At 39.1% G+C, this 17,089-nt stretch overlaps 1 protein-coding gene across 2 annotated transcripts in view; it reads right to left on the bottom strand.

The window, feature by feature from the left end:
- Positions 1 to 17,089, bottom strand: part of g3bp1 (GTPase activating protein (SH3 domain) binding protein 1) — a 67,402-nt gene that overhangs the window by 29,467 nt on the left and 20,846 nt on the right. For both annotated transcript variants that reach the window (XM_028812630.2, XM_028812629.2), the window contains exon 2: positions 11,384 to 11,500. In XM_028812630.2, the coding sequence (XP_028668463.1) occupies positions 11,384 to 11,478 (95 nt within the window). In that variant the 5' untranslated portion in view covers positions 11,479 to 11,500. The remainder of the gene's footprint in view (positions 1 to 11,383; positions 11,501 to 17,089) is intronic.

Below are 17,089 nucleotides of genomic sequence, written 5' to 3'. Positions count from 1 at the left end.
CGGATTAATTGTATTTCCATACAATCCTATGGGAGAAATTGCTTCGGTTCACAACCAAATCGGTTTATGACCAGTTTTTTGGATCGAATTATGGTCGTGGACCGAGGTTCCACTGCATTCTTTTCAGTTATGACACACGACCGCGTCCACCATCGCAAACTGTTTTACACGCCATGGTCTTAGAGTTGGTGGGCAGGTCTCTGTTAGTTGCTCTTGCGAGCGCGCACATGACCAGGCAGTGTGTTTGCTTCGAGAGCAAGTGTGGACGTGACAGCACCATCTAAGAAGAATCATATTTGTCGCAGATGTGAATCGCTGTATGCAGCGTGTAAAACAGTTTGCGAGGGGTATCCCATGGTCTCAGCAGTGTCTATGCTTCAATGTGAATCGTTGTATGCAGCTTGTAAAACGCTGTATTGTATGTTGCCCTCTCCAGAGTAACATCTTTTCATTCACCTACAGTCGTATCCTCAAAACCAACCCCATTTGGACAACTGTGTCTTTCAGGAAGTGTTCACCCATCAATACATAATTATGCGGCGTATGCTACACCGCGGGTTGGCTAGTAAATACTATTGCAGCATGCCCTGTAATTAACTGCCAGTAAAAAAAGTTAGTAGCAATAATTTAGTATGCGAGACTACTGAAATAAAGTTCAAAGTACAAATCACACAGAGTGTACAGTCAGATTTAGAGATGTTAGCTTCCAAGAAGCAGCTGTTCCTCAAACTAGTAGTGCTAGCCCATAAGCTGTGCAATATCCTGCCCCATGGGTGGTGGGCAAACAGTTCAGGTGCAGGATGAGCAACATCTTCCAAAATGGGGTAGGCTTCACTTTTGCATTTTTTTTCTGGTGTAAATATCCTTGATAAAAAAAAAAATAGTAGTAGTAATATAAAACGTTTACCAGATTTCTTGGATTTTAGCATCCCTAAACAGTACAATGCAATACTACCCAAGGCTTCATTTTAACTGTCACGAACCAGGAAGTACAAATGTGTAACGTTACCTCCAGTGAGCACTTTTTTCTTCAAAGTAATTTGTTAGAAAAAAAAAAAAAAAAAAAACCCAAAACACACACCAAAAGAATTTCTAAAAGAAAGAACCAAAAGATTCTCCCCAAATAAACTGTCAGGGAATTGTTTAGCAGTGTACTCCCTAGCGTCTTTTAGCCGGGCGCTCCACCCAGCTAATTTAGTTGAGCGCCCGGCTGTCATCTCGCATGACATTGTGAAATGACAGCCGCATATCTACAGGCACAAGCAGATCTAATGATCTGCAGAGATGGCAAGGGACAAGTGGGTGGGTGGGCACATATTGCTAAAGCTAATAGTGGGGGATGAGGCAAAGCGGAGTTCACAAGCAAAGAGTATGGGGAGGTGGGGTTCGAGATGGGGGTGTACATGGTAATAGCGGGGGCGGAGCAGCTTAATATAGTGGCAAGGAGTATGGAGAGGTGGGCGGGTGAGAGGGGGCTGTACATGCCAATAGCGGAAGTTCACAAAAAAAAAAAAAAAAAAGTCTAGTGGAACCAGATATCAGAAAAAAGGCGTCAGAAAGTGATGTCTCTGTTCTCAGCGTCAGTGCAGTCTGTACAGTGCTGCTAAGTGTACAGCAGCTCTCTTGTTCAGTACATAGCAAACCAATACATATATACAGTTGTTTAAGCATTAGGTGTGTTCTGTGTGCAAAAATCCTTGTAGCACTCACTGTGGTTCCTGTTTAAAGTGACCCCATCTGCTGTTCTTATATTTGCTCATATTTGGACCTGCGTCCATATTGCAAAAAGTGTGCAGAAACCCTTGCAGCACACACAGTGTCCTGAGCAAAAGGTTTGTCACTGAATTACTGAGGGTTTTGTACGGAAGCGTATTAGGGCCACGGTGAAGAAAAAAAATATGGACAAAGTGAAGAAAAGAAAAAAAAAAAAAAAAAAAAACCTGTCGAGAATAATGTCGACATGCTGCTACATAACTTATGACAGAGTTTGAGAAAATCTAGTAAATGAAATATTCATTTTAAGATGAAGTTTAGTTTATGATCTTCTACTTTAATGACAAACTACAAGAATAAAGTCTACATGTCGACTTTAATCTTGAGATAAACGGCGAGAATAAAGCAGAAATGTCGAGATTAAAGTGAAAATGTTGAGAATGCGTACCTGCCGTAGTGCAAGTGTGAATTGAATATCCAACAGGCTCTCACTTTCCCACTCAAAAGTCTTATTCATAAGTACTTTTAATTTTTTTTTCCCCCCAAACGTTTTACCAACATGAGCAAAAAAAAAAGTGTTCAGAAAACAACAGTGCTCAGTTATTTTAGAAAAGAGACATCACAAACTAATTAAGGTGTGGCGCCAACTCCTGATGTAGCAATTTCAGACAGAAAAGACATTGCAGAGGCTGGTCCATCAGGGGAAATCTCTTGAGCACACACTCTGCCAATTGATAAATCTAAGCACCGCTTGTCAGGCATAAACAAACAATAGTTTAAAGATTTTAATTGGATAATGGTCAAAGAAAATGGTATGTGGTGCTCATTGTGCATGAAATATTCAAACACCCCCCAAGGAGGGGTTACCTTGGGTAAACGTGCCATGCACAAGAATTCGAAAAGAAAGCTTGCTGAACCATGAAAAAAGTAAAACGCACATCGAGTCTTCTGCTGACCTTTTAGGAAAGCATGTACTAGAGCAAACTGGAATCGGTCAAACTTAAAGATCTCTATCTGTGTTAAATAACTTAGAGATGCCTTTGTGGGAGCTTTAAGATCCATGCATTAATTGGCAAAAAAATGAGTTACCACATACAACATTGTTTGAAAAGCTGTTGGAAAACTGCTAATCTGGTTGGACTAGGGTCAAATGAAGCTGCTGTTATGATTGGGAAACAGAAAGGTGTGGCAAAACTACTTAAAGATAAAACATCTCATGTATAACGCCGTGCGTAGAACTCACACTATAACATGGCATAAGCACAAAAGCGGGATTGTGCGTACGCACAGAAAACTCCAGATGCTGGAATCTGTGCGCACGGAAACTTTCATGTTCTTCCACTACATAAATCCCGATCAGCGTGAAAAGTAACGCACGTGCACGCGCCTTCTGTCCCGCCCCAACTCCTCCCAGAATTACGCCTCTTTGAATATGCAAATCGATATAAATAGCCTTCTGTGAAAAGACAATGGGAAAAGCACAGGGGAAAATATAAGAATTTCAGCGAATACCAAATGGAGGCAAAGGAAAAACGTACTATTTGTTGGTTTAAACCAGGGGTGTGCAAAGTCATTCCTGGAGGGCCGCAGTGGCCACGGGTTTTTATTCCAACCCAGTTGTTTAATTAGAAAACAATCCTTGCCAATAATTACATTTCATGGCTTGTTAGTGCTTTAACTCTGCTATGTCAAGTCATTCTCAAATCCTAGATTTTTTTTTCCATTCTAAAGATATCCAAATATTTTGAAGTGTAAAACGGATGGGTAATTCTCAATCCTTGACTTTTTTGTCTTCTCTTTCCTTCCAAGTATTTAATTAAACCAAATAGTGCATGATAAATACACACAGGCGTAAAGGGTAACAAGCAAAATGGATAACTGCTGGTTTCTTTTGTCATTTGCATCTTATTGCTAATAAGGAGCAATTAAAAACCAAGAATGCAGCTGTTTAAGACTTAAATAAGCAATAAGGGTTCAAAATCTTAACGAGGGAGATAACTAAAAGGAAGCAGAAGTGTTTCTAGGGCAATTAGTGCTTCTTATTAAGCAATTGGGTTGGAACAAAAGCCTGCAGCCACTGCGGCCCTCCAGGAATGACTTTGCACATCCCTGGTTTAAACAGTGGTATAATCAACAAAATGAAGTTGATCAAGTGAAGAAGCTCAAGTTCACAAAGTCGCACAGTGCCCAAAATAAAAAAGAAATCACATATCAAAGTCGCCGTGAAAAGGCGAGTCGTAGCCCACCATCTGAGTGTCATATGAAAGCTTATTAGGGTACAGACAAAACAAAATAGGCACACAGTGGGTAAAAAAGCACGAAATGTCAACTTTAATCTCAAACTTTACACTTTAATCACACAGTTTATTTTGTCATTAAAGTAGATCATCATAAACTTCATCTTAAAATCGTTTAATTTACTAGTTTCTAAAATCCCATTGTAACTAAAGTAGCACATTAAATGCTTTGTTCTGTATTTGATCTTCTATGTGCTCTGTGTGTGAATCACTACCTGCTTCTTAAACGGGCTTTTTCTCCGACAGGACACATAATCCATTACATTCATGATATTACAGCTCTCTGAATAATTAAAATACTGAGATGTATACGTGAAATCTTTTTCATGATGACAGGAGTTAAAGCGTGTTATTAAACATGGGAACACGGTGGCGCAGTGCTTGTTCATGTCTCACGCAAGAGGCTTGCTGCGCCATGCGCGACCTTCGATGAAATAATTTATTGTAGCAGTACTGTCTCTTTCAAACATACTAACCTCCAATTCCTGTCCTTACTTTTCTTTCTCCAAATACCCAATCGCCACACAATCAGCTCTGTAATAGACGTGAATCCATTTGTAAGCTTAGAACGCCAATTCTTCAAAACTTTTAAGGAACATTGAAATATCTTCGTAGTACATGTTTAATTATTCTATCCGTCTATCATTCCAGTGTCGCGTCAGCACAATCAAGAATACAACGCAATGCAGGAACAATCCATGAACTAGCTAGCGCTGCGGCACCGTGTCCTCACATGTTTAATTATTAACAATACAGATTATTTAAATGAAGTTAAAGTTGTATCTGTATAATATAATCAACATATTTTGCTGCATTTCATCTTAAAAATGATATCGTCATCATATGTAAATACGCGCTTTATAAAGTGGCGCAGGTTGAGCGATATTATAACTGTAGTGCAAGTTTACAGTGAGGTGATTGTACTTATAAGTCCAAACAGTTCTACAAAGAGCACTTGATGGACTGATTGAGTGCGTTTATAGTTCTTGGGATGAAACTTTTTCTAAACCGCTAAGTCCGTACATGGAAGTCTGGGAAACGTTTTGCCGTGGCTAAGCGTCAGCGTCTGCTTCATGCTGTATACCGATAATTCTCTTTCCGATCAGCTGCTGCTGTGATTCCCCACTCAGATACAGTGATATAAATACTCCAAGTGGTACAGTGAGAGTGATATGGAAAAAGATGATCTGCTGTGGCAACCCTTAACGGGAGTAGCTGAAAGAAGAAGATGCAGGGAGAGTAACAACACTAAAGCAGTTATGGTATTTGGAATAATATGGCTATTCCCTGGACCATTATATTGCTGCAGGTTAATTACAATCAGATGCATTACACTAATAAACAATATGCAGTTAGTTTCAGTGTATTTATAAAGCCGCGTCAGGAATGTGGGTCTAAGAAAGAAAGGGTGACCACGCAGGAACAGTAGCACTGCTTTGACGCTGGGTGCCGCCAGTCTGCAAAACCGAGCGGAGAAATTGCGTACACCAGGGCATGAGTTACCGTGGAAATGTATGTGGCTTTACGCCAAGTTTAGGTTTTATACATCGCGATTTGAGCGTGGAAATGTTCATACGCAACATTTCTGTGCGTACGCACCGTTTATACATGAGGCCCCTGGACTCTTTGTCAACTGCCACCGTTTAAACCGCCGACTGGCCCTTGCAAGTGCCCAAGCAGTAGCTGCTGTACCTTAGTTAACAAAACTGAACGACATCTTAAGGCAGCTATTCTATTTCTTCCAAAATTCTTCATTTAGGATGGCTGGTTTAATGGAAATTCAAAATATTCTGAACATTCCCCAGATTGAGCTGAAAATGGCCAGTGACACTAGATGGCTGTCTCATGACTTTGCAGTACAGTCACTACGACAATGTATGATGAGTGATCTCCATGGAGGGCCCAGATCCTGGGGACCTTGATTATGAGAAAGCTGCATTCAACTGGGCCTCTAGGAAGAAAAGAAGATTAAATATTTAACTGAAGACACCTTCTGCATATGCAAGTCGGCTTTGAAGAATATTTTAAAATTTTTCTTCATTAGGTTTCCCATACTTTTTTTCATTGTTTTCATTTCCCGACAGCGACAATACTTGTGCTGTGCCTCTTCGTTTATGTCATAAAAATTGTTATTTAAAATTTCTGTTAGGGTTGCAGGATCCTGAATTGGATACTTCTTAAATTTAATAAAAATATTCTGGCACAAGTGTCAAACCTTAAAAAAGGAAGTCATATTGAGCTTTGGAAAATAATTAACTAATAAAAATAGTGCACATTTAAATTTTCCCCGTCTCGCCCGGCTACTTTTTCATGCCACCCGGCTGGAAAAAATTTCTGGGGAGAACACTGGTTTAGTTTAAAATATATTTTCACCGACAATGGCAAAGCACCACAATGACCCATTGTCTATCACGGTTAACACCACTGCAGCGAATCATTTTTGAGACTTCAAACATCAAGCATACTTGTTCCTATGAAAGTTATTTCAGCCAGCACAAGCTCGTCTGGGCTTAATTTTAACCGTTTTAAAATATCATGAATGGAGTATTTTAAAGCAAAAACGCATGAATTTAATGTACTCTACTAATACATGTAATTACACTGACATTTTTAAATAATGTTTGTGTAACAGCAAGTCTAACAAAATTGAGGTCTTTTAAAAGTAAATCAACAAAAACTAAAAATGCCCCAACTTTTCAAATAAAATCTCCAAGTTATACCACGCATATATTTTCTAACTAAGATTGTACTGTATAATATATTACATATAAAAATAAGCAGGTATTAAAATATTTTTTGACACAAGGGGTTCAATTAAAGTTTAAAAACCAACTGATAAATTACCGAAATTCTCAACATTTTATATACATGTTAAATATGTATATACTTTTCAATAATTAAAAAAAAGCTATTCAAGACAAGTAGGATTCAAACTCCAACTGAACCATTAGACACAAAATATTCAGGACACCCTTTTACAACAACTTAGTAAAAGTGATTTTAGTAAGACCTTTGAATTTTTCCCAGTATCAAACTTATTTGCAGAGATTTAGTATTTGTGTTCCTGAAGCTTTACATAATAAACCCACTTGACTAAATACAGTGGTGTGAAAAACTATTTGCCCCCTTCCTGATTTCTTATTCTTTTGCATGTTTGTCACACAAAATGTTTCTGATCATCAAACACATTTAACCATTAGTCAAATATAACACAAGTAAACACAAAATGCAGTTTTTAAATGATGTTTTTTATTATTTAGGGAGAAAAAAAATCCAAACCTACATGGCCCTGTGTGAAAAAGTAATTGCCCCCTTGTTAAAAAATAACCTAACTGTGGTGTATCACATCTGAGTTCAATTTCCGTAGCCACCCCCAGGCCTGATTACTGCCACACCTGTTTCAATCAAGAAATCACTTAAATAGGAGCTGCCTGACACAGAGAAGTAGACCAAAAGCACCTCAAAAGCTAGACATCATGCCAAGATCCAAAGAAATTCAGGAACAAATGAGAACAGAAGTAATTGAGATCTATCAGTCTGGTAAAGGTTATAAAGCCATTTCTAAAGCTTTGGGACTCCAGCGAACCACAGTGAGAGCCATTATCCACAAATGGCAAAAACATGGAACAGTGGTGAACCTTCCCAGGAGTGGCCGGCCAACCAAAATTACCCCAAGAGCGCAGAGACGACTCATCCGAGAGGTCACAAAAGACCCCAGGACAACGTCTAAAGAACTGCAGGCCTCACTTGCCTCAATTAAGGTCAGTGTTCACGACTCCACCATAAGAAAGAGACTGGGCAAAAACGGCCCGCATGGCAGATTTCCAAGACGCAAACCACTGTTAAGCAAAAAGAACATTAGGGCTCGTCTCAATTTTGCTAAGAAACATCTCAATGATTGCCAAGACTTTTGGGAAAATACCTTGTGGACTGATGAGACAAAAGTTGAACTTTTTGGAAGGCAAATGTCCCGTTACATCTGGCGTAAAAGGAACACAGCATTTCAGAAAAAGAACATCATACCAACAGTAAAATATGGTGGTGGTAGTGTGATGGTCTGGGGTTGTTTTGCTGCTTCAGGACCTGGAAGGCTTGCTGTGATAGATGGAACCATGAATTCTACTGTCTACCAAAAAATCCTGAAGGAGAATGTCCGGCCATCTGTTCGTCAACTCAAGCTGAAGCGATCTTGGGTGCTGCAACAGGACAATGACCCAAAACACACCAGCAAATCCACCTCTGAATGGCTGAAGAAAAACAAAATGAAGACTTTGGAGTGGCCTAGTCAAAGTCCTGACCTGAATCCAATTGAGATGCTATGGCATGACCTTAAAAAGGCGGTTCATGCTAGAAAACCCTCAAATAAAGCTGAATTACAACAATTTTGCAAAGATGAGTGGGCCAAAATTCCTCCAGAGCGCTGTAAAAGACTCATTGCAAGTTATCGCAAACGCTTGATTGCAGTTATTGCTGCGAAGGGTGGCCCAACCAGTTATTAGGTTCAGGGGGCAATTACTTTTTCACACAGGGCCATGTAGGTTTGGATTTTTTTTTCTCCCTAAATAATAAAAACCACCATTTACAAACTGCATTTTGTGTTTACTTGTGTTATATTTGACTAATGGTTAAATGTGTTTGATGATCAGAAACATTTTGTGTGACAAACATGCAAAAGAATAAGAAATCAGGAAGGGGGCAAATAGTTTTTCACACCACTGTATATTTGGAGGGGGGGGGGGGGGGGGGGCAACCAACTCTTTACAATCCATCGCAGAAATGCTGTAAATTCCAACTTTTCTTAGTATGACACATTAGGTAATCACACATTAGCTATTTTGCATACAATTTCTTTTATCCAATCATCCAAAGTAAGTCACGTAACAGGCACGGCATTAACATAGTTTCCCCCCCCCTACCCCCCAATTAGGACATAAGACTGGTCATGCTCTGGAGTAAATGTGGCACGAAGTATTTTTGAGTTACATATTGTCTGGTGCAAATGCAGCTGCAGAAGTGGCAGCTGTAACTACTGGCAAACTTGATATAAACTGGAGATCACACATACAGCATCTGCTACGTACACATGATTCACCCCATACTGTAACACTACCTTTTCCATTTGTGTACTGTATCTACACAGTGTAAAACCAAGCACCAGGTTGTTAAATGTGTGACACCAAGTACCAGGGCATTGTCCTTACACCCCATTTTTCTCCAACCAAGCCAATTGCCATTTATTTTAAAAATCACATTCCACTGCATGCATGTCTTCAACCGCTGTATCCAACTATGAGTCCATCTCAAGATTTTGTCTCATGCTCATAGCTACTCACATTTCACATGCATTTCATGTGTGTTCCTTGTCTACAATGATCGGTGGACAGGAAATGAGAAACAAGAAATGTTGAACAAATACCTAAAATAGAAACTTTTTTCATATTATAGTACTAATGACAAAATTTTGACATGGGAGTGTATAATGTGTGAAGACTGAAGTCGAAATATCAAACTAACACTTTCATATAAAAGGTACATGTGTAACAAAACAAGTTTTATTCAAGAATATAACCAAACAAAAATAAATCTGGTTAGGGTACCACACAGATAGGATATCTTGAGTGGTGCAACATTAAGAACTGCTGACTTATAACCAAGAGGTACCGTGCAGCATTAAGAACTGCTGACTTATAACCAAGAGGTACCGGGATCAAATCCTTGAGAATTACCATTTTGAGCAGAAGCTGCTCTTATTGTTACTATTGTACTGTTTGGATGCAGCAACAGGTCAGGCGTCATTCTGCCAGTCAGTCTGCCCCACGTGTGTCCTTCAAAGAAACAGCAGGGCTTACAGAGCTTGGCAAGGTATTGTGCAAAGTCCCATTTGTGATTTATGTTTTGTGATGGTCTTTGTATAGAAACATCTATATGTTACTTATATAAAAGTCAGATTGAATGTTATTTACCTTGATTTATTTACTTACTTTCCTACAGTGTAAAGTGACAAGTAGACTGCAGAGCTTCCTCTGTTTGATCGATATGGGCATGCTGACAAAGTACATGTGTACTGAAGTGACATTAGCTGCAGGTGGATGCTCCCTTCACACCCTACACAACTGTGTTTAATCTTATTCAGGAACAGATCCCGGTCACTCCATGGAAGAAAGACTTTCCGAGACTAATGTCATAAAACTTTTCTGGACAAAGGCAGAACCGTAATAGTTGTGTGGAGCTTCCACCTGCAAATGTGGTTTGATTTCCTACCACCTGACTGGTCTGCCTCAGTTTTATTTTGAAATTGTATTAGAGCTTTGAAGAACTCAAACATTATACATTTGAGTACTCTGTTACCATTAAAAAGGCTGGGGGAGGCAGGGTATGGGGTGTTTAACCAGTGGGGGCTGGGTGGTCTCATGGCTTCGGAACCCCTGCAGATTTAGTTTTCTCCAGCTCTCTGGAGGTTTTTTTTTTTTTGTGTTTGTTTTTTCTGTACTCCCTGGCCATCAACTTTATTTTACTCTTTGTACTTAGTATTGCCTACTCTTATATTTTTCTTTCTTCATCTTGTTTAAAGCACTTTGAGCTACATCATTTGTATGAAAACATGCTACATAAACAAATGTTGTTTTGGAAAACATGACACTGGCACTTGGCTTGAAATTCATCTCTTACTTACTACTACTGCAGATCTTTTTAAATTCAGAGGATGAAGGTTGGGGCAATTTCTTTAGAATCCCCCCCCCACCCCCCCTCACATTTTAAAAAGGACAATCTACCTATAATTGTTCATTCTTTTTCAACCGTTTACACCAGTTCTGCAGAAGATCCAAAAATGTTAATTAGAGGCACTAATTTTGCTAAGAAATAGTTGACCACATCAGTGATTTCCTTCTACCTCATAGCCACATGATCATAGGGACTGCTTCTTAGATGGTGGTGGGGTAGAAGTTAACTATTGTACTACTGTACTAACAATTGTTTAACTTGTGCTTCTTGAACATTACCATGGCTTTAGTTTTGTATTTTACACAATCTCCTCTGCATACAGCCATATTTTTGTGCTATAATGTCCAATGGACATTTTTAGCAAAGTTAGCAGAATTAAGCTTATTTTAATCTTCTGTCAACCTAGGCAGGCTCACTATGCTGTTGGTAATCCTGTTGTGCAAAATTGTATGGAAGTGAGCTGGGATACATTTCCACGGTCACCTTTTAAAAAAAACAAAAACACAACTGTGGTGACTGTACACCACTTACATAAGCTTACTGAGGAATATTCATCCTACATCAAGAATTGTTACACTACATTACATTTTACTTCATACTATTAGACCCCAAAAGGGAAACCTTTTTGTAATTTTTATTTAAAACTTTACCTGTGTAGGAAGTCTGGTGCCTGATTCAAAAGGGTGTAATACTGTCTGACGAATTCCCGCCCGACTAGCAGGGCACTTGGCTTCTCCATCACCATTTCTTTGGTCAGCACGTAAGGACTTAAAGGGAGAAAAATAAATGCAATTATTGTAGGAGATACTCATTCCAACATTCCAAAAATATAGATCGGTTTAATTTTACTATATTATATACCCATCCATCTTAAAACACGACAAACACTTTCACAAAGTACCTCCTTCACTTTCCATAACCCACAATGAAAAAGCAATTTTTTTGAAAGTTTGCAAATTAAAAAAAAAAAAAAAAAACCCACACACACCACGAAAACTCTCATTCATACAAGTATTCAGACTCAATTCAGTGACAGCAATTACAGATTTTAAATGTTCATATCTCTTAAGACTATGCAAGCTTTAGATGGATTTGTGAAGTTCACCCAATTCTTCCTGGGAGGTGTCTATTAATTTCCAAATACAAAGCAAGCCAAGGTGTTCAGGAGTACACCATCAAAAGGAACTTGGAAACTCTGGCAGGAACTGGTTTGGCAGACCCAAAGTAATGAGAGAATTTGAAAAGGAGTTTGATTGTAAACAACTTGTGACATAGGTGCCTCACAGGACAACATCGTCAGGCATACCTGAACATTATCCATATGGCCAATTCAGGGATGCACCAATTTGGGAATTCTGGACTGATGCCAATGTTGAAAAATGTCTATGTACTTTCCTGCAAATTACAAAACACATTTTTTGTAGTAACCTCTGAAAGTTTACAACTTTCTGTTGAACTATTTCCATTTATTTACTGGACTTGAACTGCTTAAATTTCAACAAAACCTGGAAAAATGGGGAGGTTTTAAAACTTTACCAGTACTGTATACACAGTTTTTTTTTTTTTTTAATTCTCCAATAAAACAACCCAAATTGAAAAAACACATCTCCCTTTTATTGTATAAAAAATAGGCACAAATTCAATACCACTTTAGAGGCTAAATCGTATCAGTTGAAGAGAAAATCCTGGCCCATTGCAAAACAGGGGCACATCACAGCAAATGAAATTTCAAAAAGAGAACCCCCATTATTAGCAGATGTAAAGTAACTGTACCTGGTAAGGCAGAACCACACAACAAAGTTTAAAGCTATTCTGTCATGTACCAATGACTAAGTGAATCTAAACAAAGGATGTCTGCACAGGACAGCACTGTTGCTAAATTAGTTAAGTTGGGCTAGAGAAGGGGGGGGGGGGGGGGGGGGGAAGAAGAGATTCAACTTAAAAACTTTAGGACTTCCTTTTCAGACAAGTTTATTTTCTTAGAAATATTGTAAACTTAAAAAAAACAATTAGGAATCTGTTGCCAAAACAGATACAAATTTTCCAGCCAGTCTGCTAAAGTAATGTTTTCAGCCAACACTAAGGGCTCGTTTATACTTCACGCTCAGAACACGTACGCATCATGGCTGCCACGCGTTCATTTGACACATCCTCTGAGCAGGTCTTCAGAAATAAACGTGACGCATGAGTGAGTTGCAGTACCAGCAAAAAGTTGGGGGGCACATTGTGATAAAAGTTGGAATGTGACGTCAGTCTGTTTACTATCTACATTTGACAGAAAGCCTCTATGCGGATCCTACGGGAACTATTTGCGCGCTTCGATGTGGTGAAGCAAAATGCCAACAATACAGATGCATTCGTGGTGCTTTTATATTCAAGCGTCGCCATATTCCCGATCGTAATGACACGATACATTTTAATAGTCTCACACACCATTTTTTTGTTTTTGCAACTTCATAACAGCAACATAATGTACAGCGCTGTACTTGAGCCACAGAGAAAAAAATTAAGGACATGGTGAAAACGTGTATTTTGTGATTAAAATGGAAATTTCAGCTTTAATCTCGAAAAGTCCACTTTAACCTTGTAGTTGACTTCCTCATTAAAGCAGACCGTTGTAAACATCATCCCAGTTTTTAATCGATACGAGCTTCTTGGACTTCCTCCTGACCTGACAGCAGCGGTAAGCAGCAATAGATCACCACACAGAACACATTAAAGATTTATACTTGCTATCACTTTCATGATGAAATGCATTAAAGTATGAATGGTACAATGTTACATTTTACAGATCTTTAATTTCGTTTAAATAATGAATACCGTTAATAATTACACACATGGGGGTGACATGTTGCAGGAGTGCTAGCACTGCTGTCTCGTAGGGTCACGTCGCTGGTATTCCTTGCTTGGAGTTTACATGTTTTCCTGCTGGGTTTCCACACTGTGCTCCGGTTTTCCTTCCAAAGATATGCAGATTTGGGGAATTGGTGCTGCTAAAATGACTCCAGTGTATGTGTGTGCTTATATTCACCTTGCACAAGCTGAGGCCCCATCCAGGGATTGTTTCTGCCTCGTGCCCAATGCTTGCTAGAATGGACACATCCCTGGATTGATGGATTTAATCATTGAACATCCTTTTCAGAGATATTGCGGTAAAGTGTCATCAGAATTTAATGGATGTTCCAGGCAATTCACAACACAGAGAAGCTGAACCTGTTCTCACTGCGATAATATCTCGCACTGCCACCTGCTGGATTCCTCCAGATTTACATAAAGTACACGTGCAAGTATAAACTGTAAAACGCTTGCGCAGCAGGAGATTCTGCTGTAGCATGCGTCACGTGAAGTATAAACTCAGCCTAACATTGCTCGCTACCTAAATTAGTCAATCACTGAATGTTGGTTAATGGATGAGTTAAGCGTTTGTTTTTTTGCAATACATGCAATATTTTCACTGTAGCAAAGTTTCCCCATGTGCATAAACAAAATACTACTACTTTTAAGGCATTTTATCACCATATACTTTATTTCATTTCAGTCTAACTTGCATTGTACAATGGTTGGTAAGCTGGCCTATTTAATACTTGTAGGTAAAGAGGTGTGCAGTTAGGTTTCTATTATTCAAGCAGCCATCTATCAATACATGCATGCACTTTCCAAGCCAGGTACCAAAGTAAAAAAAAAAAAAAATGTTGATACAATTATCTAGGTGGAATCGGGAATTTGATGTGGTCAATTTTAAAACAGTGTACTTCACTAGCAAAAGTTTAGATTAAATATAAGCACCCCCCGCCCTTTAAATAAATGAATGATGTTTTATATAAATAAATGAATGATGTTTTATATAAAACAAACACTTCAATGCAAATGGTACCCTATAACTAAGAATGTGCTTTGGTTTTGTGAAATACCCTTTTTACAAAACATAAAAGAAACAATTGTACTTGATCATATAGAGTCTAAACATAAGCACTTAAAAGATGCAAAAAACAGGAAGAGGTTTCCTGCAATGTAACAAAAAAGGATGTAAAAAAAGAAAAAAAATCAGTATGATCAGTTAAGTGAGTAAATGGACAAATTATTCATTACCCATGAGCACGGCAAACAATGCAAGGCCCCACACATCATTTAAAACAAATTAAAACTAGAATAGTTATTATAAACAAATTCAATTGAACTTGGTTTTTAAAACAAAAAAAGTGTGTATGTAACAGTAGTAAGACCACCACTGAAAATATAACTAAAAACAGCATACACTCATGGAGTTATGGCTTGAATATAAAACAAACAACCACAACACACACTAAAATGAAAACCCACCACAGCTTATGCAATTTAGGTGTCAATACTGGTAAATAACATATGAGTTAACTAATAGTTAAAACAAAATCAGGCATATGTGCAACATAACAGGCACCATATTTATCAAGTGTCTCAGAGTTAGGAAAATGATCCTAGTTTGCTCAAAAATCTAAGAAGGGGTTTCATGGCATGGCAAAGCTGGAATATGATCAGGAACAACAGAGTTTCAGCAGCTGCTACTAGCTTTCTATGGTCATAATAGCAGGAAGGTGGTCTTTCTGAAAGCATGACTGTGGACCACTCATCCATCCATCAATTTTCCTAAACAGGGTCACGAGAAACATGGGAGTCTATCCCAGCAAGCTTAGGGCACAATACAGGAACAATCCTAGGAGATTCACTGTTAAACATACCCAACTTCTGACTTTACTTTCATTCAGCTTGTGCGCCTCTTTCCATCTTGGTTCTTGTTACAGTATTATTCTTGAGGTTGTAGCAAATTGGAAACAACTATATACAGCCGACAATACCACACTATCTTACGTTTTCATTCTACTACTTGTTACCATTAATAATAAAATATAACCTTAATGCTAATATCACCAAACACATGCAACTCTGCACCCTTAATTGTGAATTGGAAGTCGTGACATCATTTGTTCCCAAACGTGAAACACTTAGATCCTACTCTGACTTTTAGGGCAATTCCCAAAAGTAATTCTGGAACACTTGATAAATACAGGCCCAAGACCATAATGTCTTAAAACAGATTTTTCCAAGGAAATATTTTAATAACTGTATGGAATATGACTGACTGAGAAGTTTCAAACCGAGTTCAGTGAAATAACAACATGCCATGCAGAAAAAAAGGGTGGGGGACGAAAAACTTGGTAGTCCCTTTGACTCTGTGGGATACTCCATGCTCCCACTCCTGTTTGGAAGCCTCTTGAAACAGACACTGTCGATAGTCATGAAAGGGTTGAGCTTGGCAGATGAGAACAAAACACACACAAAACAAAGGGGGGGGATGCATAAGGTCCTCAGTGGTTTTATTAAAAACGGGCAAAACAGTGTCCCAAAGTGCAGTGCAACAAAATGTGCAATAAATAAATAAATGCCCATGTGGAGGTTAAAATCAATCAATTAAATAATCCAATTAAAACAAGGTTAAAACACAGCAGGAAACTGTCCCTAAAAAAACCATGAGCCCTGGTGTAGTCCTTTAAAGCAGACACCTTCTTAGTTTATCCCTATACGCCCTCTTGCAGCTAAGGAGGCGCCTATCCAGCTGTTCAGCCCACCTTCATCACTGCTCCTAGGCTTGGGCCACTATACCAAAGCCTCAGACTCCCATTTCTCTGAGCCTCTCACTTCCCTACAGCAATGCTGCCTCTCGTCGGCGAGTCCCTGAGCAGCTCTTCAGCTACTCCTGCTCTCAGGTCACTCAGCTGGAGTGGGCCATCAGCCAACCGGCACCGTTCACCATGCTCCCTAGAGGGATTTCCTGCCGGCCGTCTGCTTGCACTGGCTCGCTCTCCAGTTCTTGCCTTTCTGCTCTCCTTTCTTTAACCTCCTTGTGTTTCTCTTTTCTTTCATCTCTTTTTTTGTTCTCCCTCTCCAACACTCACATTTTCCATTTAAAACAAGGGGCATGGCACAAATGTGGCAATCAGCAGCTCCCCGCGCCAATTTGGGGTCACATGCGATCCTGCACCTGTGTACTAAGTGCAGGGAAGTCTGTTCCCACATCATACACAGAAACAGCTCTCGCCACACTACCACATCCACCCAATGCCCCAAATGCATCAATTAAAATTTTTTAAGAAGACTAGGGGGCTCCACCCCCGGGTTTGGTTTACCAGATATACAATTTAAAGAGATTATTTTCATGGGAATTGTTACATATGCATTATTTTCACTTTTACTTTAAAACTTTTGTAAAAACAATACTGTACTTGTCCTTTATTTCCAGCCCCGGGGCGTGGTTAAATCTCTTTCTCGCAGGACGTATAACGCTGCTTGCGTTGTGAAGGGGAGGTGGCTGAACGCACGCT

This window comes from Erpetoichthys calabaricus, chromosome 11, assembly GCF_900747795.2.
Source record: "Erpetoichthys calabaricus chromosome 11, fErpCal1.3, whole genome shotgun sequence".
NCBI lineage: Eukaryota > Metazoa > Chordata > Cladistia > Polypteriformes > Polypteridae > Erpetoichthys > Erpetoichthys calabaricus.
The sequence above is the reverse complement of the archived record's forward strand: the minus strand, read 5'-3'. Positions and strand labels throughout refer to the sequence as shown.